The sequence below is a fragment of the Gouania willdenowi genome, chromosome 2, assembly GCF_900634775.1.
Source record: "Gouania willdenowi chromosome 2, fGouWil2.1, whole genome shotgun sequence".
Lineage (NCBI taxonomy): Eukaryota > Metazoa > Chordata > Actinopteri > Blenniiformes > Gobiesocidae > Gouania > Gouania willdenowi.
Window position 1 is genome coordinate 6,498,629 of NC_041045.1, and position 24,899 is coordinate 6,523,527.

The following is a 24,899-nucleotide window of genomic DNA, read 5'->3' on the forward strand; positions in this document are numbered from 1 at the left end:
ATTTTGCGTATTCATGTTGTCATATTGTGTGTTTTTCTGTCATTTTGGGAGTTTTTGTTGTCATTTAGTGTATTTTTCTGTCACTTTTTCTAAACTTTATGGATTTGTGCGTTTTTAGAGTCATTCTGTTGTTGTTTGTTGTTTTGTGAAATTTTTTTTGTCATTTTGTGTCTCTTTGGAGTCGTTTCGTATGTTTGTTGTCATGTGTGTTAAAGTTATTATTTTGTGCATCTTTGTTGTCTTTTTGAGTCATTTTGTGCAATTTTGGAATCTCTTTGTAGAGTTTTGTTTTTTCTTTGTGTACTTTTGTTGTCGATTTGTGTATTTATTGATTTTTTATTTTTACATTTTTTGACTCGTTTTTCTGTATTTTGTGGTTTGATTTATTTTTCATTTTGTTGTAATTTTGTGTGTCTTTGGAGTCTATTTGTATATGTGTTGTCGTTATGTGTGTTTAGGTTATTTAAGTTTTGTTTGGTGCGTCTTTTTCTGTGTGGTTTTTTATCATTTTTGTGTGTTTTTTTTAGTCATTTTGTTTCATTTTTGGAATCTTATTGTGTATTTTTGTTGTTATTTTTATTTACTTTTGTTGACATTTTGTGCATGTTGCTGCCGTTTTATGTTATTTTCTGAGTGTTTTTCCCCAGTATCATTTCTAATCCTTCTGTAACCCGGGTGGAAAACCCTTTAATATTAATTAAGTAATTAATTTCCTTTCCTTTATATAAAATACTACGTATTACGTCATTACGTCACGGCATTACGTCACGCCGTTACGTCACACCGTCACGGGATGGCGCGTCCAACTCACTGTTTAAACACAGCTGTGGCTGAATGCCGGCAGGAGTGAGAGGGTCATGCGACGGAGATGTTTGCTGCAGGTACGTTGTGGTGTTGTTTATTTAGTGAACATCTTAAAACTAAAGGCAGTAAATGTCCAACTATAGGAGCCGAATACCGGAGCCATTGATTGTCCGAAACGGAGCCATTTACGGACTGAACCACAGAATTGGTAAGCTTAGCTTAGCTGCTACCGCTGCTCTTTGGTTGGCACATTTAATAACATCTTGTATGCCTTCTTTCTCTAATTATGATCCGTTGACTGTAATGTTGGATTTATAGTTTATTCTCATGGCTGTGTTGAGAATGAATGCACTTTGAGCACTTTAAACCAGTTTCCTTGTTGTCATCTATGCACTTTAATGCAGTCCAGTCAATCACTGGGCTGCTATGCACTTTATTTGTGAATGCTGGGTTTTTGATGTTTAGTACTGCAATGAATTGATTAATATAACAAATATTATAATGACTTTAATCGTATTTATATATCAAGAACTAATTATATTGTACAATATTTGATTAATGAAATACTAGTAAATATAATGCAGCTTGTGTTATGGATCACCAGTATTTTTGAATGTTTCTTATTGTGTATACCACACTGTATATTTAATTGGACCTGTTTGTCATATAGGCCAGTTGATGGTGAGCTAGAGCCTAGTCTGGGCACTAAGCTGAAGATTCTGCCTGGACCGAACAAACTAACCCTCCACTGCTCTGGTCGGGCTGGTAGGAGGCTCTTTTGTGCAGCCGCTCTTTTCCTCGTTTTTTTCCCCCTTCACAACACAGTGAAGGGCCCACAAACCTCATACATTCCCCTCCGATACTTGGACTTTAACCTTCTATGCACTTGGAACTCTGGTTGGCATTTGATGGACTATGTGTATGGCACAATTATTGAATGTCCACTAACCCCAAGAAACTGTATATACATCGTATTTTTCTATGTATGGCCATGTGTATTGTCTATTGTTGTAAATGTCTAAATGTTGGTTTATTCAATTTAAGAATCACAATATAAGGTATCACCAAAAATCAGAACTGTGTTCAGTGTATTTACTCTCCGCTCCTTGAGTTAAATCTAGGCTTCTGACTCTAGCCCAAATAATAATAATTTCATCGCTACCTGTTTGTATAACCCTTAAGCCTTAATCTAAGATAGCGTACGTACATGTTACATAAGTGGTGAGCTAGCTAGGAGCGGAGGAAACTGAACAATTTTTTTGGTAAATATATATTTATTGTGGAAAAATGGACATATTCGAGAAACTTGGCATTAAGATACCAAATGCATTTTTGATAAAGGAAGCGACGAAAACTGAAACAGATGAAGAGGTAATCGAATTTTTAAAGCAATATGGTTCCATTTTAAAATTTGACCGTATTGATGAACCCGATTCAACTTTTCATCACTCAATCGTGGTAGAATATAGTCAGGGCGCTGCGTTAAGTGCTGTACGTCCACATCTACCATATACGTATGTGTGTAACAATGGTGAGGTTACCTATAAAATCCTGGACTTATCTACAGTCTGAGGTAGGGAAGTTAAAAACTAAAAACTGTCTGTGTGAATTGCAAAAAGTTGCAAAGTTGACTGGCCAAGATTTTGCGGTTGTACTTAATGGGGTGATGTCGTTGCTTGGTCAGTCAGTCACCCAGCTCCACCCCACTGTCACTGATGTTGGATCTTTTTCAGAGGACAGTAAGAGTGAGTCACTGCCTGCTGCCATTATCAACCTGCAGACTCCACCGCTGCTCTCTGCTGCCACTTCTGGTCAATCAGGCGATCATGGTCCTTCAGACCAGAACACGGAGCCGCAGCCGAGGATCCAGCCAGATCCCCCAGCCCAACCTGCCTCAAGACCCTCTTTTGCTGCCATGTCACACGCCAATCTCAACCCACCTGAAGTTCAACGCTATGTGGTCGAGCACATTGTCAAGAATAATGACAGCACTATGCATTCCACACAGCGTCTCAGAGCCTTCTCTGGAAGATCGTCCAGACCGCAAACTGAGTCAGACTATGATACATGGCGTTCAGGAGTTGAGTTACTACTGAAAGACCCTGGGGATGAGCTATACGCTAAGTTTATGGACACGTTCCAAGATGCTGGAGAGAAGTCATCCCACTATTTACAACGTCTGCAGGTGGCACTAAATCAGGCTATGAAACGAGGCGGAGTTTTAACCAAGGACTTTGACCGACATCTACTGACCCAATTCTGCCGTGGCTGTTGGGACAATTCTCTTATCATAGAACTTCAGTTGAAACAACGAAAACACAATCCTCCATCGTTTGCTGAATTCCTGCTCCTTCTGCGAACCGAGGAAGATCGTGAGGCTGCAAAAACCATCCGCATGAAGCAACATCTCGGCTCATCACGACCCAAAGCTGCAACCCACGCGCAGTATGCTTACACCGACAATGGAGTAAAAGGTGACGTTGCTGCACTCACTAACATCACACAGCAACTCGCTCTACAATTGGCTGATATACAGAAACAACTTGCAAACCTCACTGCTGTCCAGTCGAACTCCAGCCAGTCTGCTGCGTTCAAGACCACATCTGGCAGCCATTTGGGTGAGGCGCAGAGGGCGGGCAAGCTACCAAAGAACCCGTCTTCTGTTCCGAGGGCCGGCTACTGCTATCGGTGTGGTGAAGATGGCCACATAAAAACTCATTGTGATAATCCCCCAAACTCAGCACTTGTCGCCGCAAAGAAGAAGCAGTTCACAGAAAAGCAACAGAGATGGCAGAAATCAAACACAACTCAACAACATCCTTTAAACTAGAGGCAGTTCCAGTTGTGGGGCGAACCGGAACTGTTGTGGACCCACACTGTCCCAACTCGACAAAGCACGTCAGATGTCACGAAATAACCCAGACAACTTCCGCTGTCCCAGCCAGATTACCCACAGGCTTGATTGGAACACGCTGCACAGCTAACGTCAAAATTGCTGGTAATGAATGTACTTGTCTTTTGGACACAGGATCACAAGTTACTACAATTCCGGTGTCATTCTACAACCAGCATTTTTCGGATCAACCTGTGAAGTCTCTGTGTGATTTACTGCAAGTGGAAGGAGCTGCAGGACAAGCAGTTCCATATCTTGGATATGTGGAGATGGTGATCACATTTCCCAGTGAGTTCCTGGGAGCTGACTTTGATGTGTCTACACTGGCGCTTGTGGTTCCTGACATCAGAGCCCATCAGTCCCCAGTGTTGATTGGCATGAATACTCTGGAGCCCCTATACAATCAGTACATGGGGAGTGAGTATGCAGACTTCCAGCCGGCTGCCCATGGCTACAAAGCAGTGCTCAAATTACTGCAGATCCGCTACCAGCAACAACAGGGGGGCAGTGATGGAGTCGTACTATCCAGCAAGTCTCCAATCTTCATCCCTGCTGGACATGACACTCTCGTTGATGGCTTCATTAACACCAGCATGCTGTGTCCTGGTCAGTGGGCGCTTGTGGAGCATCCAGCTTCACCATTGCCAGGTGGGCTGTGTGTTAAGAACTCTTTGGTTATGCTTCCAAATCAATCCCACGAGAAGATCCCAGTCATCTTCAGCAATGAGTCGGACCAGGATGTGACCATTCCACCGCTCTCCACCATCGCTGAACTTGCCTTTTCACCCCAGATTTTATCACACACAGCGCCAACAAGGTGTTCACAATTTTTGAGTTCCCCTGCCCTGAAGTTGGATTTTGGAGAGTCGCCTATGTAGGAAGGAGAGATGAGTTATTCTTAATGGGTTATATAACTAAGAATATTAATTATGATTATTAATATTACTTCAAATTTTGCGGGGTGCCACTCCTTTTAACAGGAGAAATATGTCTAAGTTTTTAGACTAAACTCATCAATGTGAAACCAGGGAAAAGTGAATTCTACCAGACATCTACACCATCATCACAGCTTTAATGAATCAGAGGAATCAAATATTATGTTCAACCTTTTATTCAAAAGTCAACAATTAACACAGTCAAAATATCAATTGAAATGGGATAATTAAATCATGATAAAATGCATTTCTAGGCTAATAAAAGTGAGGATTATACGTAATAAAGTGAAATCACTAATCTAGGAGGATGCTAATCTACTAAATATTGAATAAAAATGCAGGATACATATTCAATAATAAGATCATAAAATCAAAGAATAAAATAAAGAGGGCTCATAACAAAGAGAGGATGACGGACAAGGGGGAGACGAACAAACATGAATGAGATGTACTGTGTGTGTAACATGTTGTTAATGCGTGTAAGTTTGTAGTTATGGAAATATGTATGTGATCTATTGTAGATGAAGTTGCTGATGAAAGTTCATTCTTGTACCTTGGAGGTGATGTCAGGCTGGACCTGGAGGTGCTGTTGAAGCAATGTAGCAGGACGTGCCACCGTTGGTTCTGTTTCGGTTCCACAATTTAGCCCTTTCAGCCGATCCGGGCGGTTAGGCCTTCGCAGCTGGCTTAGATAATGGCTCTTGGCTAACCACAACGGGTCGCGGGCCGGGCTTCCTTTCGGCTGTTACGCACGTCACTGGGTACCGGATTCGTCCGAACCAAGCAGCTGTAGACTCCAAAATCTAACTGTTTCAACTAAAAATAAAATGAAATAAATGGAAAGCTGGAACATGAGGGAACACGGGTGAGCATGAACGCCCGCGTCCAAAACTGAAGTTAGGAACGGCGTTCTTCCTTTTAAAAGCTTATCTTTGGGGTTTGCCTCCTGAAGAGGGAACTTCGTTGATTGGTTTAAAGTTGCCAGCGTCTCAGCTGGGTGCCTTTGGGTGTGTCTTGGGTGTGTGTGTGTAAGACAGATGACAGACGACAAAAGGGATGATTCTAAACATAAAAGAATGCCTAATAATTAATTCCACATATTTCAAAACATCTTTTCAACATCATATCCTGAAATATCATGTATTACGAAAGAGTTTGATACCAAACACGACTAGGAAATAGCCTCGAATCACTTTAGGAACTAATTAATGCATTTTGCTTGTAATTATTCGTAAACATAAATGTCAAAAATCATGTTATGCCTCCTCTTAACTATATGATCGCAGTAATACCTCAAACTAACTTTTGTGATGTTTTCTGGTATTTTTAAGCACTTTTAAATGATAAACACTTTAAAATAGCATTCTGTTGGTTATTGCATTACATGAAACGAGTGTGATCGAACAGACAATATTTGCAATTTCAATTTCTGTATGAATCATTCCAATAATGTTTTCATTTGTAACTTTTTAAACATAGTACAATTTCTTTGTTCTCCCTTCCTTACTGGGAAACACCTCAGATAGGTGCCTGGACAGTGTTCTTCTGTGACATCTCACCACAGGGGGTCAAAGGTTCATTGGGACAGTTCTTTGATCTTACAGCATCCCAGAGGTATCTGTTTGAACAGGGGGAAGGAGAGGGATGTTCTTCTTTTGATCGTAATGTAGCAGGGAGATGATAACGGGAGATAACTGTTCTGGGATCCTTCTATCCCTTTGTTCGGACAGAAAGGGGAGAAAACCCCCCTTGGGGAATGTTTGCACATCCCAGTAGAAGGCAGACTCTTTGACTCCACGGACTGGTGAAGCCAAATGTTCTAAGTCCAGATCAACTTGGGGTTTAGTTCCCTACACCTATCCCACCAGAGTGGAAGAGAAGGATCACTGAGAAGCTCAACCAGATTCCGGATATTTTTGCACTCAGTGATATAGACTTTGGACGCACAGACAAGGTGAAACATCGCATAAAGCAACATGACGAAACTCCGTTTAATCATAGAGCCAGACCCATCCACCCGCAAGACATCGAAGCAATCCGACAACACCTAAGGGACCTTCTGGGGGCTGGTGTCATTCGTGAGTCTGAGTCGTCATTTTCATCACCAATCGTCGTGGTCCGTAAGAAGAATGGTGACATACGGTTGTGCATTGATTACAGAAAGCTCAACCTACAGACGGTTAAGGATGCCTATCCCTTGCCACACCTGGAAGAGTCTCTGTCCGCTTTGTCTGGTTCCAAGTGGTTCAGCGTTCGCGATTTAAAATCAGGATATTACCAGATCGAGATGAACGAAGCCGACAAAGCTAAAACCGCTTTTGTGACACCCATTGGATTTTGGGAATTCAATCGAATGCCCCAAGGAGTAACGAATGCTCCATCTACATTCCAGCGGTTAATGGAGAAGAGCATGGGTGATATCCATTTGAAAGAGGTTCTTGTTTTTATTGATGATCTCATTATCTTCTCAGACACGTTGGAGGAACACGAGCAAAGGCTGCTGCGGGTATTACCTCGCCTAAAAGAATACGGTTTGAAGCTCTCTCCTGAGAAATGTAAACTGTTCCAGACGTCTGTTAAGTACCTGGGACATATTGTTTCGGAGAAGGGAGTAGAAACTGATCCAGATAAGATCCTTGCTTTGAAATCCTGGCCAATTCCAAGAACTCTGAAGGAAGTAAAGTCGTTTTTAGGATTCGCTGGATATTACCGGAGGTTCATCAAAGGGTACTCCGCCATTGCAAAACCCCTCAATGATTTGACGCGTGGCTATACACCTACCTCCAAAGCCCAGAAAAGGTCCAGTCCAGTTAAAACTCAGGACCCGAAACAGCCCGGAGAGCGATGGTCCCCTGTTTGTCAGCTTGCATTTGAAACACTCATTGAGAAATTAACCAGTTCCCCAGTCCTTGGTTTTGCTAACCCAAAGCTGCAATACATTTTACATACCGACGCTAGTAATATTGGGCTCGGCGCAGCGTTATATCAAGAACAAGAAGGTCAGCTGAGAGTGATCGCTTATGCCAGTCGGGGTCTGTCAGCAAGCAAGTCGAGGTATCCTGCACACAAATTAGAATTCCTTGCACTGAAATGGAGTGTATGCGAAAAGTTTCACGATTACCTGTACGGGGCCAACTTTGTGGTAGTGACGGACAACAACCCGCTTACCTACCTGTTAACAACAGCAAAGTTGGATGCCGCCAGTCACAGATGGCTTGCCGCCCTGTCCACCTACACTTTTAAGCTGCAATATCGAGCTGGGAAGCAGAACCTTGACGCCGACGCTTTATCTCGCCGTCCTCACAACCACCCTACTGACCTGACGGTACAGAAAGATTGGGACCTGATCAACCAGTTCCATGGAGAGCATGTCATTGAACTGGGTGAATTGGAAGAACTTGACCCAGACATTGTTTCCGCCATCTGCCATCGCTGTCTTGTCACCAGTCAGCCCAGTGGTTCGGGAGAGAGTACCATCGCCTTGGTCGAGTCCCTGAGCCTGTCGGCTAAAGCCATTCCTGACTGCTATGCCAGTGAAGACCTCCATGGCCTAACAGTTGTCCCTTCCCTGTCACACCTGAGCCTCAAGGAAAAGCAACGTGCGGATCCAGTGATAAGGGAGGTCATCCATCAGATGGAGACTGGGGAAATGGTTCCTCCAAGGCCAAGACAAGAACTCCCAGACCTTGTGCTGTTGATGAGGGAGCTGAACCGCCTCGAGTTGCGAGAAGACATCTTGTACCGGAGGAGGCGAGATGGGGACCAAGTCTCGTTCCAGCTAGTGTTACCAGAGGAGCTGAGGTCTGTAATCTTTACAAGCTTGCATGATGACATGGGACATATGGGCATTGAGCGGACCTTAGACCTTGTACGCTCCCGGTTTTTCTGGCCTCACATGGCATCTGATATTGAGACCAAGATCAAGACATGCAACCGCTGTGTGAGACGCAAGGCACTCCCAGAAAGATCAGCACCCCTTGTTAATATCAAGACCACTCGTCCTTTGGAGTTACTTTGCATGGACTACCTATCACTCGAACCAGATCAGAGCAACACCAAAAACATTCTTGTCTTCACCGACCACTTTACAAAGTTTGCAATAGCCATTCTCACCGCCAATCAAAAGGCCAAGACGGTGGTAAAATGTCTATGGGAGAACTTCATCGTGTGCTACAGGATACCAGAACGACTCCACACTGACCAAGGGACAGACTTTGAGTCCAAGTTGATCAAAGAGCTTTGCCAACTCGCTGGGATTGTAAAGACCAGAACTACCCCTTACCATCCTCGGGGAAACCCAGTGGAGAGATTCAACCGAACCCTACTCAACATGCTGGGAACACTGAAACACGATGGAAGAACTATGTAAAACCATTAGTACATGCTTACAACTGCACCCGGAACGATGTAACCGGTTTTACACCATACGAACTAATGTTTGGCCGTTCACCGCGTCTTCCGGTAGATATGGCTTTTGACTTACCTGTGCGGGAACATCAGTTTACTTCTCATTCCCAGTACGTTGAGAACCTGCGGTCCAGACTTGAAGAAAGCTTTCGGCTAGCTTCGAAAAATGCTGTGAAATCTGGCGAAAGAAATAAAGCTCGCTTCGATCAGCGAGTCACTCCATCAAGTCTGGAGGAAGGCGATCGAGTTTTGGTGCGTAATGTCAGACTTCGTGGAAAGCACAAGCTTGAGGACAAATGGTCATTTTAAGGCGTGCGGGAGACCTTCCCGTGTACACCGTGCAGCCCGAGAACAGGGCAGATGGACCTACACTTACGCTACACAAAGAGTTACTTCTCCCGTGTTCTTTCCTGCCAGCGTGTGTCAACCCAGATCCGGCATCAGTAACACCACCACGTCGTCTTCAGACCCGGAGCCAGAAACCAGTCAGTATTGATCACATTGAAGACCTTGTTGAGGAGGTGGATGGATGGAATGTACCTCAAGTCTCGATCCAGCCAGCCACATTCCGATTCCATAATTTTCCTGCCGAACACTCTTCAGAATTCAGTCTTCAGCCTTTAACCAGGGCTGCTGGTTCACCAATGCCCTCTGTGGTTCCTGTCTCCTCAACTGTACACTTACCTGCCGATGAGTCTGAAGCTTCTCTACCTGTGGGAGAAGAGCCTGAGCCTGGTGAATACTTATCTGAACCTGAAGATGCACCACTTACCTGTGTTCCTGAACATACACCTGTTGAAGAACCAGTGCTCCCTGACCCAGCAGAGACATCTCCCGGTCAAAGGGAGCAATTGGTTAGTCCTGCTCCAATATCTGTTGAAGCTGTAAACTCACCTCATGACGTTACGGAATCAAATCCTGTCGTTAGACGTTCTAGTCGGCAGCGTCAACATCCTAGTCGTCTTCAATATGCGGCATTAGGCAATCCGCTTATCTCGGCTGTACAGACATTATTTCATGGGGTTGTTGATGCTTATAGCCAAATGTTTAGTAGTGCTGCAAAAACTAACCTTGTACAAAACCGTGTTTATGATGTCTAGCATGCATCAGGAGTTGCATGGTCTAAAGGGGGGAGGGTGTAACCCGGGTGGAAAACCCTTTAATATTAATTAATTAATTAATTTCCTTTCCTTTATATAAAATACTACGCATTACGTCACGCCGTTACGTCACACCGTCACGGGATGGCGCGTCCAACTCACTGTTTAAACACAGCTGTGGCTGAATGCCGGTAGGAGTGAGAGGGTCATGCGACGGAGATGTTTGCTGCAGGTACGTTGTGGTGTTGTTTATTTAGTGAACATCTTAAAAATAAAGGCAGTAAATGTCCAACTATAGGAGCCGAATACCGGAGCCATTGATTGTCCGAAACGGAGCCATTTACGGACTGAACCACAGAATTGGTAAGCTTAGCTTAGCTTAGCTGCTACCGCTGCTCTTTGGTTGGCACATTTAATAACATCTTGTATGCCTTCTTTCTCTAATTATGATCCGTTGACTGTAATGTTGGATTTATAGTTTATTCTCATGGCTGTGTTGATGAGAATGAATGCACTTTGAGCACTTTAAACCAGTTTCCTTGTTGTCATCTATGCACTTTAATGCAGTCCAGTCAATCACTGGGCTGCTATGCACTTTATTTGTGAATGCTGGGTTTTTGATGTTTAGTACTGCAATGAATTGATTAATATAACAAATATTATAATGACTTTAATCGTATTTATATATCAAGAACTAATTATATTGTACAATATTTGATTAATGAAATACTAGTAAATATAATGCAGCTTGTGTTATGGATCACCAGTATTTTTGAATGTTTCTTATTGTGTGTACCACACTGTATATTTAATTGGACCTGTTTGTCATATAGGCCAGTTGATGGTGAGCTAGAGCCTAGTCTGGGCACTAAGCTGAAGATTCTGCCTGGACCGAACAAACTAACCCTCCACTGCTCTGGTCGGGCTGGTAGGAGGCTCTTTTGTGCAGCCGCTCTTTTCCTCGTTTTTTTCCCCCTTCACAACACAGTGAAGGGCCCACAAACCTCATACATTCCCCTCCGATACTTGGACTTTAACCTTCTATGGACTTGGAACTCTGGTTGGCATTTGATGGACTATGTGTATGGCACAATTATTGAATGTCCACTAACCCCAAGAAACTGTATATATATTGTATTTTTCTATGTATGGCCATGTGTATTGTCTATTGTTGTAAATGTCTAAATGTTGGTTTATTCAATTTAAGAATCACAATATAAGGTATCACCAAAAATCAGAACTGTGTTCAGTGTATTTACTCTCCGCTCCTTGAGTTAAATCTAGGCTTCTGACTCTAGCCCAAATAATAATAATTTCATCGCTACCTGTTTGTATAACCCTTAAGCCTTAATCTAAGATAGCGTACGTACATGTTACACTTCCAACTTCTTGAACTACAATTTTTGGGCAGTTTTTCTTCGGGGTTGCACAAAATTAGGCTGAGGGCCTCAAGTGGCCCACAGGCCACCAGTTGCGTATGTTTGCTCTACTATAGATGTTTAAATTTATCAAGAAATGAAGCTGACAGCGATTAAACAGACTATGAAAACAGCAAAAATCCAATCTTACACATTTCAGGAGCTCTCTGAAGTAGATGTATGTTTATGGGTTGAGTTAAAGTTGTACTACTTTGAAAATGCAGCAGCACGAGCTGTTTGGAGTGTGTATGGAACACACAGAGGATTGAGCTCATGTATTGATCTCTGATGGCTTAAAGAGCAAATCACAGCATGACCTGCATTCACTGATTTATCATCAAACACACAGTTTTACCATAATCAGAAACTAAATTATTATCTAGATTATCCAGATTTGCATAGATTAACCTATATTCTTATGATGTGAGATAAAAAATAAAAAGAAACCATGCACCAATATCTGAGTCCTACTAACACACTGAAAGCATTCAGTCAACATTTGTGCTCTGCCCTCAATGAAGGCAACAAACTCCTGAAGTTAAATCTGCGTGACATTACACCCCCTACTGGTCAAAAATAGATACTACAAGAATCAAAGCAGGTGGCGCAAGACTTTGTTCCTTTTTGATGGAAAATTGTCCAATGGGATCTTATTGTGTATGATATATTACATTTTTGATGCTAAAAAAAAAAAAAACCACTGCTGATCAAAAAAGAGAAAAGAAATAAAAAAGAAAAAAAAAACGTTGAGAATAGAGTTTAAATGTCCTTCAAATGTCTAGTTATTGTAAAATGGGTAACATTGATATTAGATATTATAAAGGTAAAAATTTGACTATAGTACAACTCATTTAAGTTTAATGGAGATAAAAGTCCTAGGGACAAAACTAAAATATCAATCATTTTAGGAGACATTTTGTGGGTCAAGTTTGGGAAAATTAAGAAAATGTTTTTAATTTCATTCTATTTCAGATCTGTAGGATTATTGAAAGAAGGAAATTCATAAAGCTACAATGAATAAACCAACATCAGCAATATTATCATTAACAATACCCATTTATACATAAAGCATTAAAGGATACCCATCAGCGTAACAAGATGATCCTCAAGAAAATGTCGCATTGTGGAATAAATATTAGTACGTTATTAGGAATATGAAGTTCAAGTTCTCTTTATTATCTCACTGGGGGAAATTGATTTCCAGCCCTCCTAACATAGACTGAAGCTTTAAATTTTGAGCAATATGTTTCTGGACTCACTCACCAAAAAAGGACATATTTTAGACTTAGTTTTTGCACTTGGCCTAGACATTTTAAACATGTCTGTAAATGATGTCCATTTGAGTGATCATAGTTAAGGATAAAATTCCACCCCTTCCGTGTGGTACCCCTGCTGTCTTTTAGTCTAGCTGTCTCTAGCATGTGGTCCTTATTTAGGACCGTGACATTTGTCAATATTTCGGCACTGGTGACCAAGATGAAGCCCTCCTCTTCTTCATCTGACGTCCTTCCCTGTATATAAAAGTGTTTGAGGTAATTGGCCCTTGGGTCACCAAACTAATTAACCTCTCTCTGTCTATTAATGTGTTTCCCAATGCTTTCAAACATGCCATAGTGGAGCCACTACTAAAAAAAATGCAGGTTTAGACCCGACGGACCTCAAGAGTTTCAGGCCTATTTCAAAGCTCCCGTTCCTGTCTAAGATCCTTGAGAAGATGGTCTGTGATCAGCTGACATCTTTCCTGGATCAAAGTAACATCCATGAGACGTTTCAGTTTGGTTTCCGTAAACAACACTACGGAAACAGCCTTACTGAAAGTGTCCAGCGAAATTATGATGTCTGCTGATTCTGGAAAATGCACTGTTCTGGTTCTCTTGGATCTGTCCTCAGCCTTCGACACCGTCGACCACCAGGTCCTGCTGAGAAGACTGAAGGATCAAGTATAGGACTGTCAGGGTCAGTTCTACAGTGGTTCTCCTCATATTTATCTGGGCGTAGTTTTAGTGTTTCAGCAAACCAAAGAAGGTCTGAGTCAGTGGAGTCCCTCAAGGTTCTGTTTTGGGTCCTTTCTTATTTTTGTTGTATTTTAACCCCCTTGGGAAAGATCGTCCAAACGTTTAGGGATGTTTCTTACCACTTCTTCGCTGACGATATCCAGCTTTACGGCTTCTTTAAACCGTCTGAGATCCAGAAGCTTAACTCCTTGCTCCACTGTTAAGTAGAAATAAAACAATGACTAACTGAAAACTCCCTGCAGCTCATTGCAGACAGAACAGAAACTCTAATGATTGCCCCTGATGACTCAATTCCAGAGATTAAACAGTGGTGAGGTGACTTAGACTAGGCTGCTCAACCCAGCTTTAAACTTGGGAGTGATCTTTGACAAAGACCTGTCGTTAGTGCAGCACTGTAAACGGCTGATGAGGAAGTGCTTCTTTCAACTATAAGGAACATCTCTAAACTCAGGAAAATGGTGTCTTAGAATGATTTGGAGCTTATCATCCATGCCTTTGTGTCTTCACGTTTAGACTATTGTAATAGTTTATTCTCATTTCTAAACAAGAAGGAGCTGTCTCGTCTGCAGCTAGTGCAAAACTCTGCAGCGAGAATCCTGACCCATACAAATAGGTGGACTCACATATCCCTTATTCTAAAAGAATTCCATTAGCTGCCAGTGTCTCATAAAATACATTTTAAAATTCTAGTTCTAGCGTTCGTAGCCTTGCTGGGTCCGACTCCTTATACATCAGTGATCTGATCCAGCCTTACACCCCTGCTTTGAGGTCTGTGGATCAGAGTCTGCTGATGGTTCCTTGCACTCGTTTCCAGACCAGAGGAGACAGATCTTTCCAGGCTGTTGGTCCCAGGCTTTGGAACCATATTCCGCTCTCTCTGCATTCGATTGACTCTTTTGACACCTTCAAAAAGCCAACTAAAGATCCTCTTATTTGTCCAAGCTTTTAACTAGCTACTTTTGGGCTGCTATGATTTTATATTGTCTTGGCCTTTCATAATGTGTGTACCTTTTTGATTCTAAACTGTTTATTTGGTGTACTTTTTTCATTTTAAGCTGTTGTGAAGCACTTTGTGGCTTTTTTGTCTGTGATGTATGTACAGCATGTGCTTTTATTTTGTGTACTAACAACTTCCTGTGGTGAGTCAAACTGATGGTCAGTTTCTGTTTCCTAGTAACTGAACTATATAACCTTTAAGTTTTCATTCAGGAAGAAATGTCCTCTAGTATTGCGACACAGGTTTACGTACTGGAAACTTAAGAGTAATTTGTAAATGCATTAAGATGAAACTATATTTTTGTTCTATATTGTTTTCAAATGCCTGTTTTTGCAGTAATTTCTTACATTTTGTACTGAGGAAGTTAATTACGCTTGTGTAAAACACAATTAAAAAAATATTAGCTTTGTGGTTATTTGTAATTGTCGTTCATTATAGCAATACATGGGATTTAAATCAGTATATCTTATAGACCAAATATAGTATACATTAGTATGTTTTTGAGCATAATTTATGTAAAATACAATGTATACGTGACCCTTTTCTCTCAAGCCAGGCCCCGCCCACTAAGTGACGCAGGGACTCTAGTGAACGGTGCTATTGCTGTGTTTTTCAAACTAAAAGCTGATTTTAGACCATTATTTTAAGAGGGTGTGACCGAAAATAAAAAAAATTAAAAAAAGTTAATTTTTTAGCAATATACTGTGGGCGTAAACTGATATTCACAGATAATCTGCAAAGTACAAACATCTGAAACAAGAAATGTGTAGACTAAATACAACTATTCAGTGTAAATAAATCTATCCAGCATAAATAAAAGTCTACAGTTTAAATAAAACTTTACGATAATTTTAACTATTCTGTATAAATAAAAAGTATTTGGTAAACCATGCAGTATAAATACAACTACTATAAATAAAACATTCAGTATAAATAAAACTTTTAAGTATACAAAACTATTCATTGCAAATTAACTATTCATTATAAATTAACCAATTCAGAATAAATAAACATGTTTAGTATAAAGTCATCTATTCACTATAAATTAAACTAATCAATACAAACAAAAACTATTTACTATTTAAAATAAATAAATAAATGAGCTACTCATTATCAATTAAACTATGCAAACTTTTCCCTATAAATAAAAGTACACTGTATATATATATTTTTAAAAGCCTATAAAACTATGCACTATAAACTATTCACTATAAACAAAACTACGCAGTCCTAAAAACATTAAAATCACAATATGAATAAAATCTTGTGCAGTCGATGCTTAACATCAATTAAGTGAAAATTTCACAAGTGAATTATAGACAAAAAGTTAAACTGTAAATGTAATAATATAATGTGGAGTTTAGGTTCAAATCTGCTTGTCCGGCGTCAGAGCTTTTATTTTGAAAAGCTCGCCTTGTACATTAGCGCTCGCCTCCTACGTCACCATGACGTGGGAAAGCCGGGTTAACGCTACCACAGCTCAGTTTATGTCGTCATTTTTCAAAGCTAAGGTACGATATAACACAACACGTAGTAGGTGTTAGACTGAATGGAGGTGAAACAAAAAGCCAACCGAGCCGTTCCGGGGCAATGGAAGCCGACGAGGGACAAAAGCAGTCAGACTGACAGCAGGCTACAAGGTGAGCAGCAGCAGCAGAAGAAGAAGAAGAAGCTGTGCAACGCATTAAAAGCGAATATTTCTCCATTAGCAGTGACACCATGTCAACAATGGATGTATTTAGTGTAAACGGGGCTTAATGTATATGTTTTTAACTGTGGGTCACTTTGTGCGTATTAATCTGTATTTTTTTTATTTTTTATTTTATTTAATACAAAATACTCCTGGGACATTGAGTAAAGCAGGGGTGTCAAAATAATTTTTGTTCAACATTTATGTCCCCTGGTTTGTATTTTACACGACGTATAAATGATACATAAAGTATTTAAGGCGCCGACAATATCCAGGCAATAAGTGACAGAGAATTTCCTCTTTCAAATTTCATTTGACTAATTTCTATTTAATTTGGGGAAATTATGTGAAATAATTTGAGTAAAATTGAGTTATTTAAACAAATTGAGCTTTAAAATGACTGCAGTCATGTGATTAAAAAATTGTGATTCCCCAAATATTGTGAATTTTCATTGAATTTGTGTATTTAGAAGATAGTTTAGACAATAATTTATGTTTTTTCTGTCTTTTTAACTTTCTCCTGTGGGCCAAATTGGATGGTCTACTCTAAATGACCCAGGTTTGGCCCCCGGGAGTACTATTATGACATTACGCTGTCATTATTATGACATTACGCTGTCATTATTATGACATTACGCTGTCATTATTATGACTTGACACCTGTCATTGTTATGATATTACGCTGTCATTGTTATGACATTACGCTGTAATTATTATGACATGACACCTGTAATTATTATGACATGACACCTGTAGTTATTATGACATTACGCTGTCATTATTATGACTTGACACCTGTCATTGTTATGACATTACGCTGTCATTGTTATGACATTACGCTGTCATTGTTATGACACTACGCTGTCATTGTTATGACATTACGCTGTAATTATTATGACATGACACCTGTCATTAGCATAAACCTTAACCCTAACCCCACTAGATCCCTCCACCTAACCCAAAAATAACCAACATAGCTGCAAAGGTGTCATAATTTAGCAAACGACACTTAATGACAGCCTTCATAACACTTTATTCATTCTGGTGACAGATAATGACACAGTAATGTCAGCCCCTTACGTCTAAAATTTCTAGTAAAGTGTTATTTTGTTTCTTTTTCTTTCTTTTAATTTAAATATTAAGCGTGGTTGTATTTTTTTTTTTTTTTTGCATATTCTAATCAATGCAAAGCTGAATGTTTGTGTGGGTTCTGTAGCAGGTCATGGCCCCAGGTTGTCTCAGGTGAACCTATTCACGTTGCTGAGTTTGTGGATGGAGTTGTTCCCTCAGGAGAACCCCGAGGAGAACCACAGCAGCCAGGTCAGTGTCCCAGTATCCAGGGTTGGAGTCATTTATACTTGTTATCGCGTAATTGATATTATTAATTACAAATATGCCATACTTATAAACATAAGTGTAAAAATCTCTTGCCATTGTATCGTAATTGAGTTCAGATAATGGACTTTGTATTGTTATTACCATGGAAATTCTATGAAAAATATGAATTAGAATTTGATTAAACGCAAAACAGTTCTGTCTTACACATATGTGGTTAATTATTATTAAAATATGCATCATATTAAGTTTTCCACTACATATTGGTGAATCGTCGCACTCATACAAGTGGTAAGGGTTAGAAATAGGATATAATAGAATATTTTTTTTTTTAATAACAATTTTACAGAGTAAAATACAATACATACAACGCTATATGCATAAAAGTTAGCAAAATTGTAATTGAACATTAGTTGTTAAGAATGTAATTGTAATTGACTTTCAGGGGGAATATGATCATTCTAATTGATTTGTAATTGGAAAAAATGCCGGTTTCCGTAATCATAATGAAATTGTAATTAAACATGGATAATTGAAAACATAAGATTCTGTAGATTCCAGCTCCATCTGCTGTGTTTCAGATCCGTACGTCGGGTCTGGTGGTGGTGCGGGACGGTAAGGTGGTGGGACTCCACTGTTCAGGGGCCGAGCTCCACGCAGGACAGGCCGCCATCATCCAGCACGGCCCACGCCTGGCTGACTGTCGGCTGTATTTCTCTCGTAGACCGTGCTCCACATGCCTTAAGATGATCATTAATGGTGAGTAACCAGTCAAAACAAGTCGGGTAGGTAGGAGGAGCAGATATCCTGAGGGCTTCTGGAGGAACCAGAACACTTCCACAGTGTGTTGTAACCGTGTTGTGTTTTGAAATTTGCATGAACAAGTCTATCTACAATCCTGTGGATGTAATCTAAGCCAGTGCTGGCATTACAGCTGAGAGCTGTGGTTGCCTTAGAAATGTGAACAGCTGAGTCACCTTTTATGAACTTGATCAAAGTACTGCAACACAAAGCTGAACTTGTATAATAACTGAGGCTGTCTTTCTTCCAGCTGGAGTCCGACTCATCTCCTTCTGGCCTGGAGACCCCGAGGTCAGCATGCTTAACTCCTCCCCTTGCACCACCATGTTAGGATGCTCTGACCACAGGCCACCCTGCTGTATAAGCGAGGACGCCGCGCTGGACAACGTAGCGACGGAGAGATTGAAGTCCAATAGCCGACCACACATCTGCGTGCAGCTGCAGCCGCTGGAGCCCGGCCTGCTGCAGTTTGTCACGGAATCCTCCAGAAACTGTGATTTCATGGAGAAAATAACCGACGACGATCCAGGTGTAAACACAGACGAGCTGTACAACAGGTATAATTTCATAACGTCTTTTTTTTTTTTTTTTTAAATAGTATGTTAAGGTTTAATTTATTTAGACAAATTTCTTCTGGAAATGTACTTTTAAATTTACTTTGATTGGCTGACATGTTTCGTCTGCCAACTGTCAGTCTTCCTCAGAGGGCTCTACTGAATGCTTTGATGTATCGCTACATCAAAGCAATTTCTTATGAAAAAACTAATCAAAGCCAGTTTTTATGAAAGAATTCCTGACATGTTTTGACTGCCAACTGTCAGTATTCCTCAGAGGCCTCTACTGAATGCTTTGATGTATCCCTACATCAAAGCAAGTTCTTATGAAAAAACTCATAGTGGATCCCTACATCAAAGCCAGTTTTTATGAAAGAACTCCTGACATGTTTCGACTGCCAACTGTCAGTATTCCTCAGAGGCCTATACTGAATGCTTTGATGTATTCCTACATCAGAGCAAGTTCTTATGAAACAACTTGTGGGGATACATCAAAGCAATCAGTAGATGGCTCTGAGGATGACTGACAGTTGCCAGTCGAAACATGTCAGGAGTTCAAAGTCAATTTAAAAGTAAATTTTCTGAAAAAAGTTATCTAAATAAATGAAACGTAACTTTGTGCATTTGTTGTGTGTAACAGGGAGCGCACACAGCACTTTAGAAACTTTTCCTCACACTTCCTGCTCGGCACTCCTCAGGAGCACAAGGACATCCTGACACACATGGGCTTGGAGAATTTCTGCGCCGAGCCGTATTTCTCCACCCTGAGGCACAGCATGAGGGAGCTGGTGCAGGTTCTCGCCGCAGTAGCTGCCGGCGTGCCTACACTTCACTACGGCTTCCACGGGTCAGAAACACTTGGTTAATCCCTGTCTTCTTCGCTATTGGATCCTAAATATGTTGTTTCTGTCGCGCAGGGAGCAGCTGTCTGCTTCGCTTCACCAGGAAATTTCCCAGGAAGTGGCTCGGCACTGTGTGATCCAGGCGAGCCTGTTGGCTTTTAGGACAGGTGTGGAGAAAGTAGCGTATACCATGTGGTGTTGGGTCATTCCATGTCATTTCAACACATTTTCAGGACATTCCACTTTAAAAATTCTGAAATTTTTACCCATTGTTCTGTCATTATTCAATAGGCAAACTGTACATTTTTAAATAAATAAATAAATAAATGTTTTTCTGATGGAATGGTTTTTATATTTTTATGTTACTTGTGGAAAAACTAATAAACAATAAATGATTATGAGAGACAGAGGTAAGCTACAATTTGCGGTTCAAAATAAAAATGAAGAACTCGCATAAAGAAAAAATGTTTTATATCCCATTAAAGGGTAATTTTTTTTATTATAAATTAAAACAGAGATCAGATTTATTCATACATTCCCACAAGCAGTTAAGAGCCAATGAAAATAGTAAAAAAAAAAAAGAAAGCAAGAACCAATGCATTATGTGACTAATCATTAGTGATGTAAACAGTATATGTACAGAGCTTAAAGCTGATAAAATTACAGGGAGCTGATGCATATGCTAAGTTATTTACTGAAGGCCCAAATATGTTCCAGACCCAAGCTTTTTTCCAAGTTTGAGGGGCTTGCATGTCCATCATTTACAGTGTATAGCAGATGTGTTTGTATATTCTGATAGAGTAGGTGGAGCTGCATTACGATACCACATTTCAGGTTCCTATATGATGTAGTTTCTGAGATATTGGAACTTGAAAATGGAAGAAAAATAAGGACGTAGGAAAATTGACACATACCCTACTCACTATCTGAAAGCTTTCATCCGATCCAACTACAAATATACAGTGTGCATATTGAGTTATTAAGGAACAATTCTGATTTTTTTTTAGACCAAAGTGCGTGGGCCATTTATTGAAATGACATGGAATGAACCTATTGTGTAAACATGTTTAGAAGCCCCAGTGGCAAACGCTGACCTAAAAAATTAGAAATGAAGACTTTAGTCAAATTCCCACGATAATGATTCAAGTTCATGATGTGAATGCTTGTGGACACGTTGGGATTGTCGGCATCCTCAACGCAATCATGACTTTGTCATTCCAGAAGACCCTAAAGTGGGAGTTGGTGCTGTTATCTGGGCCAAAGGAGCCTCGGTGAGTTCATGTTTCCTTTGCTTCATGCTGCTCTTTTTATCATCAAACAAAAGGATATTCAATCTATCGCAGCTTTATTCACACAAAGGGCCACCTCAGATATTTTTATACTGCATAGTATTTGAACTAGATTTATATTTGACAGAGTTTAGGGTGCAGTTATTTGATATGTATTGTGTGTGATGTGCATCTCAAAAATGATGTCAGAAATAGAATTTAATCAGTTTTTACCAAAGTTTTTTTTTTTTCCTCTCAGGCTGGCTGCAGCGGGACAGGGAGTCTTTCTCTGGTGGGTTGTGGGTTCAACGCCTACCCGGCAGGCTCCCAGTACGCCGAGTACCCGCAGATGGACGACAAACAGGAGGACAGGCAGAGGCGCAAATACAGATACATTGTCCACGCTGAGCAGAACGCCCTGACGTTCAGGTTTGCAAATACAAGCACCAAAACATGATCGTGTTTCCATACCGTCATAATGTGTCAAACCTATGGTGCGGGGGCCAAATCTGGCACTTTGGAGGATCCAATTTGGCCCGCAGGAGAAAGTAGAAATGACAGAAAACATGAATCATTGTGACAATGAAACAGTTTTCCTGTTGCTTATATATACAGTATATGTCTCATACCGTGTTTTCCTAAATGTCTCAGATTGAGTTTATTCTGCTTCCTGTTCAGGACGCGAGACATCCGACCGGACGAGCCCACCGTGCTGTTTGTGACCAAATGTCCGTGTGACGAGTGTGTCCCTCTGCTCAGAGGAGCCGGCATCACACACATTTATACCTCCGACCTCGACCAGGACAGAGACAAAGGAGACATCTCCTACCTAAGATTCAGCAGCCTGAAGAACATCAGCAAGTTCACAGTGAGTAAACGTCTGATGGCTCAGGGTTGGGGGTTCATTACATATTTCAATTACAGTTGAAAAACAAATTGGATGAAAGATAATGTTTTTTATCTCTTGGTTTCCTTGTTCGGCTTCCTTATCCATGAAAATACTGGTATTAATGTCTTTTTTCCTGTCAGTATATCTCTCGATTTATTTATTTATTTATTTTTAAACATAAAATGATCCTCAAGATCAGGGGTTCTCAACTGGTCTCACTCTGGGACCCACATTTTGCCACGGTCATTAAATCGCGACCCACTTTTTTATTTATTTAAAAAAAAAAAATTTTTTAGAATTCAACCAACCAAATTTAGTTTTTCATATATAATCTTTTTTTAAAACACGAATCTATATATTTTCCTGTGCAACTTACATTTCACAGTATGTCAGTCAAAAGAAAAGTTTCTTTCAAAATAAAAGACATAAGTCCAACATAAGAGACATTAAGTGTTTATTTATTTTTGACCAGCTGTCCGCGACCCACTCAGTACAGGTCTGCGACACACTTTTGGGTCCCGACCCACCAGTTGAGAATCGCTGCTCAAGAGAACTGAAATGTAGTGGGAAAACTTGATGTGAAACATATTTTAATAATTAACTATGTGTACGACATAGAACTCTAACATGGTTCCCCAGTTTTGCACTTTGTCAATTATCTGAACTTATGACAATTAAATTATGATTACAACAGTAGCAGATGTTTTCAATTACAGTTACAATTACAATCATGCCTTAATTGTAATTAATATGATGTATTTCTGTCCTCACAGTGGCAACGGAGTCCTTATCCTCACCTCACCAGTAAGTCTGACATGTGCAGTGGTTTTACTGGTCCTACCTTTATATGAACAGCTGTGTTTGTTGTTGCAGACGGTTGTATTGGGAAACGCAGCAGGCAGACTGAGGACACCACAAACCACAGCAACAAGCGGCCACGCACCGACACGCCCCCTCTGTCAGCAGGAAAGGAGTTTCATGATCATTCATAAATCGTCATGGTGACACATTCAATGACTGTCAAGTTCAATACAGCTGATGTGGTTTACACTCCAGATACAGAGGGAAATTGTGACCTCTTGTGGACAACACAAACAAATGTAATTTCAAAGATTTTAAAAGTTAGAAATAATGATGCTTGATATAATATTTTGTATTTTAAATGGTGGAGGAATGTGAAAGCAAAGCAAGTGGATGGAAGCAGTGTGAAAGGAAGTCAGCTTTGGTAACACAACCGTTTTTAAAACCACTAGTTTTCTGTGATAAACTGTTGCTGTCAGCAAAAAAACTGCTTATTCAATGGTAATTCAGCGTCTTCTATATGTATTATTTTCTTTTTATGAATAATGAGTATTGCATTTTCTTCAAATATTCCATACTGTAGTTGTAATATTTAATCTTAACTTGTTTGCATAAAGTCTCAATTTAATGTGAATATTTGCACTGAATTCCCCAAAAATGACCTTGCAACTTTTGACAAACAGTGATACAAATTTGAGCGATATAGTTGGAACAATCTAGAAGTAATGATATATGTAACTCATTGCGTGGGAATACAAACTCGAAATTTTAAATTGGACTTTTTTTTTTTTCAACCTGGGTTATGAACTGAATGAATACATGTGAACAATGTGGCTGATTGCTATTTGCACTTTAAAGAGATTAAATTAAAACTCTGTTGATTTGAGAGAATGGACTAAATAAGACACGGGCAACTCATTTTGTGCAGCTATCAAAATAAACACACAAACTCCATAAAAAACGAACATAAAAAGACAAAATATATAATAGGATAAGAAAATCACACAAAACACAAATGCATAAAATTACTCAAACACACAGTGTTTGACAAAAGCACAAAACAGAAATGCACAAAATAACTCCAAAAACATACAAAATTACTCTGAAAACAAAAATCGCACCTAAAACGAGACATATATACAAGATTAAAACACAAAATTGTAAAAAGAAATTAACAAAATTATTCTGAAACCACAAAACTACAATTATTGTTTAAAAAAACCCCCCACAAAAAAACAAGAAAATATACAACAAAAACCCACAAACGTATAGAAAAAATACACAGTAAAAAAAAAAATGCACAAAATATATATGACAAGAAAAACACAAACCTTTTGTTTACTTTATTAATGCTCAGATTGGTTATTATTCTCAATGCTGACATGAATATAACACAGTGGCGGATGCTTTAAGACTACAAGGGAACCTCAACTTCCCCTAAAATCAGTGGTCAAATATGTAGTGTTGTTGTGTGTACATTTCATTGACTAAATATATGACAGAACACATGTATGTTTAGTTCAGAATCAGCTTCTTATAACAGGAAACTGACAGTGACAGCATGACGTTCTTCATTCATTACCGCAGCGTCACAGTGTTAATAAACAGTGGTGAAGTTCAGCTTCAATTGACTTCAATGGGAGAGGATTTAGTGGTTGATCCACTGCAGTCAAACTAGACGCTCATTGGATAAATGCTCGGTTATGACGCAGTTAGTCCCGCCCATCGGACGCCGGGATTCACAGGAGGTCTATGGAGCAGTGGGCTGGATCTGTCTGTTCCGGACGCTGGAATAATGGATGATGATTGGATGATCTGTCTCAGGCTAATTCAATTTTGATTGACAGCGAAATGAGCCAATCAGAGAGTATGACGTTGTAAGCACACAGGCGGGTTTTTCAAATATTTCAGTCCGTTGCTCTGTGTTGACACGGAGACTTTGCTGATCCTCTCATAGCGAATTAACTTCTGACAAACCTAGTGTCTGTTTTTGGTGTTTGTGGAGACTGTTACTGCTTGTGTTGTGAGACTTTTGACCAAACACTCGCACTCCAGCGTGCAGCAGCTGTGTGTGATAATCTACAAATAGTTGTTGACAACAAAATGTGAATTCTACTACAATTCACATTTAAATAAACAGATACATTTTC

General features: G+C 40.0%; 2 protein-coding genes and 1 long non-coding RNA gene across 5 annotated transcripts; all 3 read left to right on the plus strand.

Moving 5' to 3' along the window:
• The first annotated feature begins 779 nt into the window (after positions 1–779).
• LOC114479142 (uncharacterized) lies at positions 780–1,667 on the plus strand. The gene is made up of 3 exons (XR_003675959.1): positions 780–881; positions 948–1,012; positions 1,475–1,667. It is a non-coding gene; the product is annotated as an uncharacterized LOC114479142 (long non-coding RNA).
• Positions 1,668–6,045: 4,378 nt separating this feature from the next.
• LOC114476724 (uncharacterized) lies at positions 6,046–11,473 on the plus strand. 2 transcript variants are annotated; one of them, XR_003675632.1, is made up of 3 exons: positions 10,270–10,371; positions 10,438–10,502; positions 10,973–11,473. XR_003675632.1 is itself a non-coding variant. In XM_028468586.1 (2 exons), exon 1 carries the CDS (start codon positions 6,920–6,922, stop codon positions 8,999–9,001), a length of 2,082 nt encoding a protein of 693 aa, XP_028324387.1. In that variant the 5' UTR covers positions 6,046–6,919; the 3' UTR covers positions 9,002–10,502; positions 10,973–11,473. The 2 variants fall into 2 exon arrangements, 1 of the variants encoding a protein (XP_028324387.1); XM_028468586.1 differs by having other exon boundaries at positions 6,046–10,502.
• Positions 11,474–16,007: 4,534 nt separating this feature from the next.
• On the plus strand, positions 16,008–23,753 carry cdadc1 (cytidine and dCMP deaminase domain containing 1). Of its 2 annotated transcripts, none has more exons than XM_028467805.1 (11): positions 16,008–16,209; positions 17,476–17,579; positions 18,176–18,353; positions 18,646–18,952; positions 19,590–19,796; positions 19,867–19,958; positions 21,013–21,062; positions 21,319–21,488; positions 21,738–21,927; positions 22,722–22,752; positions 22,822–23,753. In XM_028467805.1, the coding sequence occupies exons 1-11, from the start codon at positions 16,119–16,121 to the stop codon at positions 22,938–22,940; spliced, it is 1,539 nt and encodes a 512-aa protein (XP_028323606.1). In that variant the 5' UTR covers positions 16,008–16,118; the 3' UTR covers positions 22,941–23,753. The 2 variants fall into 2 exon arrangements, with proteins under 2 accessions (XP_028323606.1, XP_028323613.1); XM_028467812.1 differs by having other exon boundaries at positions 17,479–17,579.
• Positions 23,754–24,899: the final 1,146 nt, after the last annotated feature.

Coding starts and splice junctions, on each gene's coding strand:
- LOC114476724 (XM_028468586.1), top strand. CDS start 6,920: ATGAACGAAGCCGACAAAGCTAAAACCGCTTTTGTGACACCCATTGGA.
- cdadc1 (XM_028467805.1), top strand. CDS start 16,119: ATGGAGGTGAAACAAAAAGCCAACCGAGCCGTTCCGGGGCAATGGAAG. Junction 19,797..19,866: donor CTTCACTACGGCTTCCACGG/GTCAGAAACACT, acceptor TCTGTCGCGCAG/GGAGCAGCTGTCTGCTTCGC. Junction 22,753..22,821: donor TCCTTATCCTCACCTCACCA/GTAAGTCTGACA, acceptor TTGTTGTTGCAG/ACGGTTGTATTGGGAAACGC.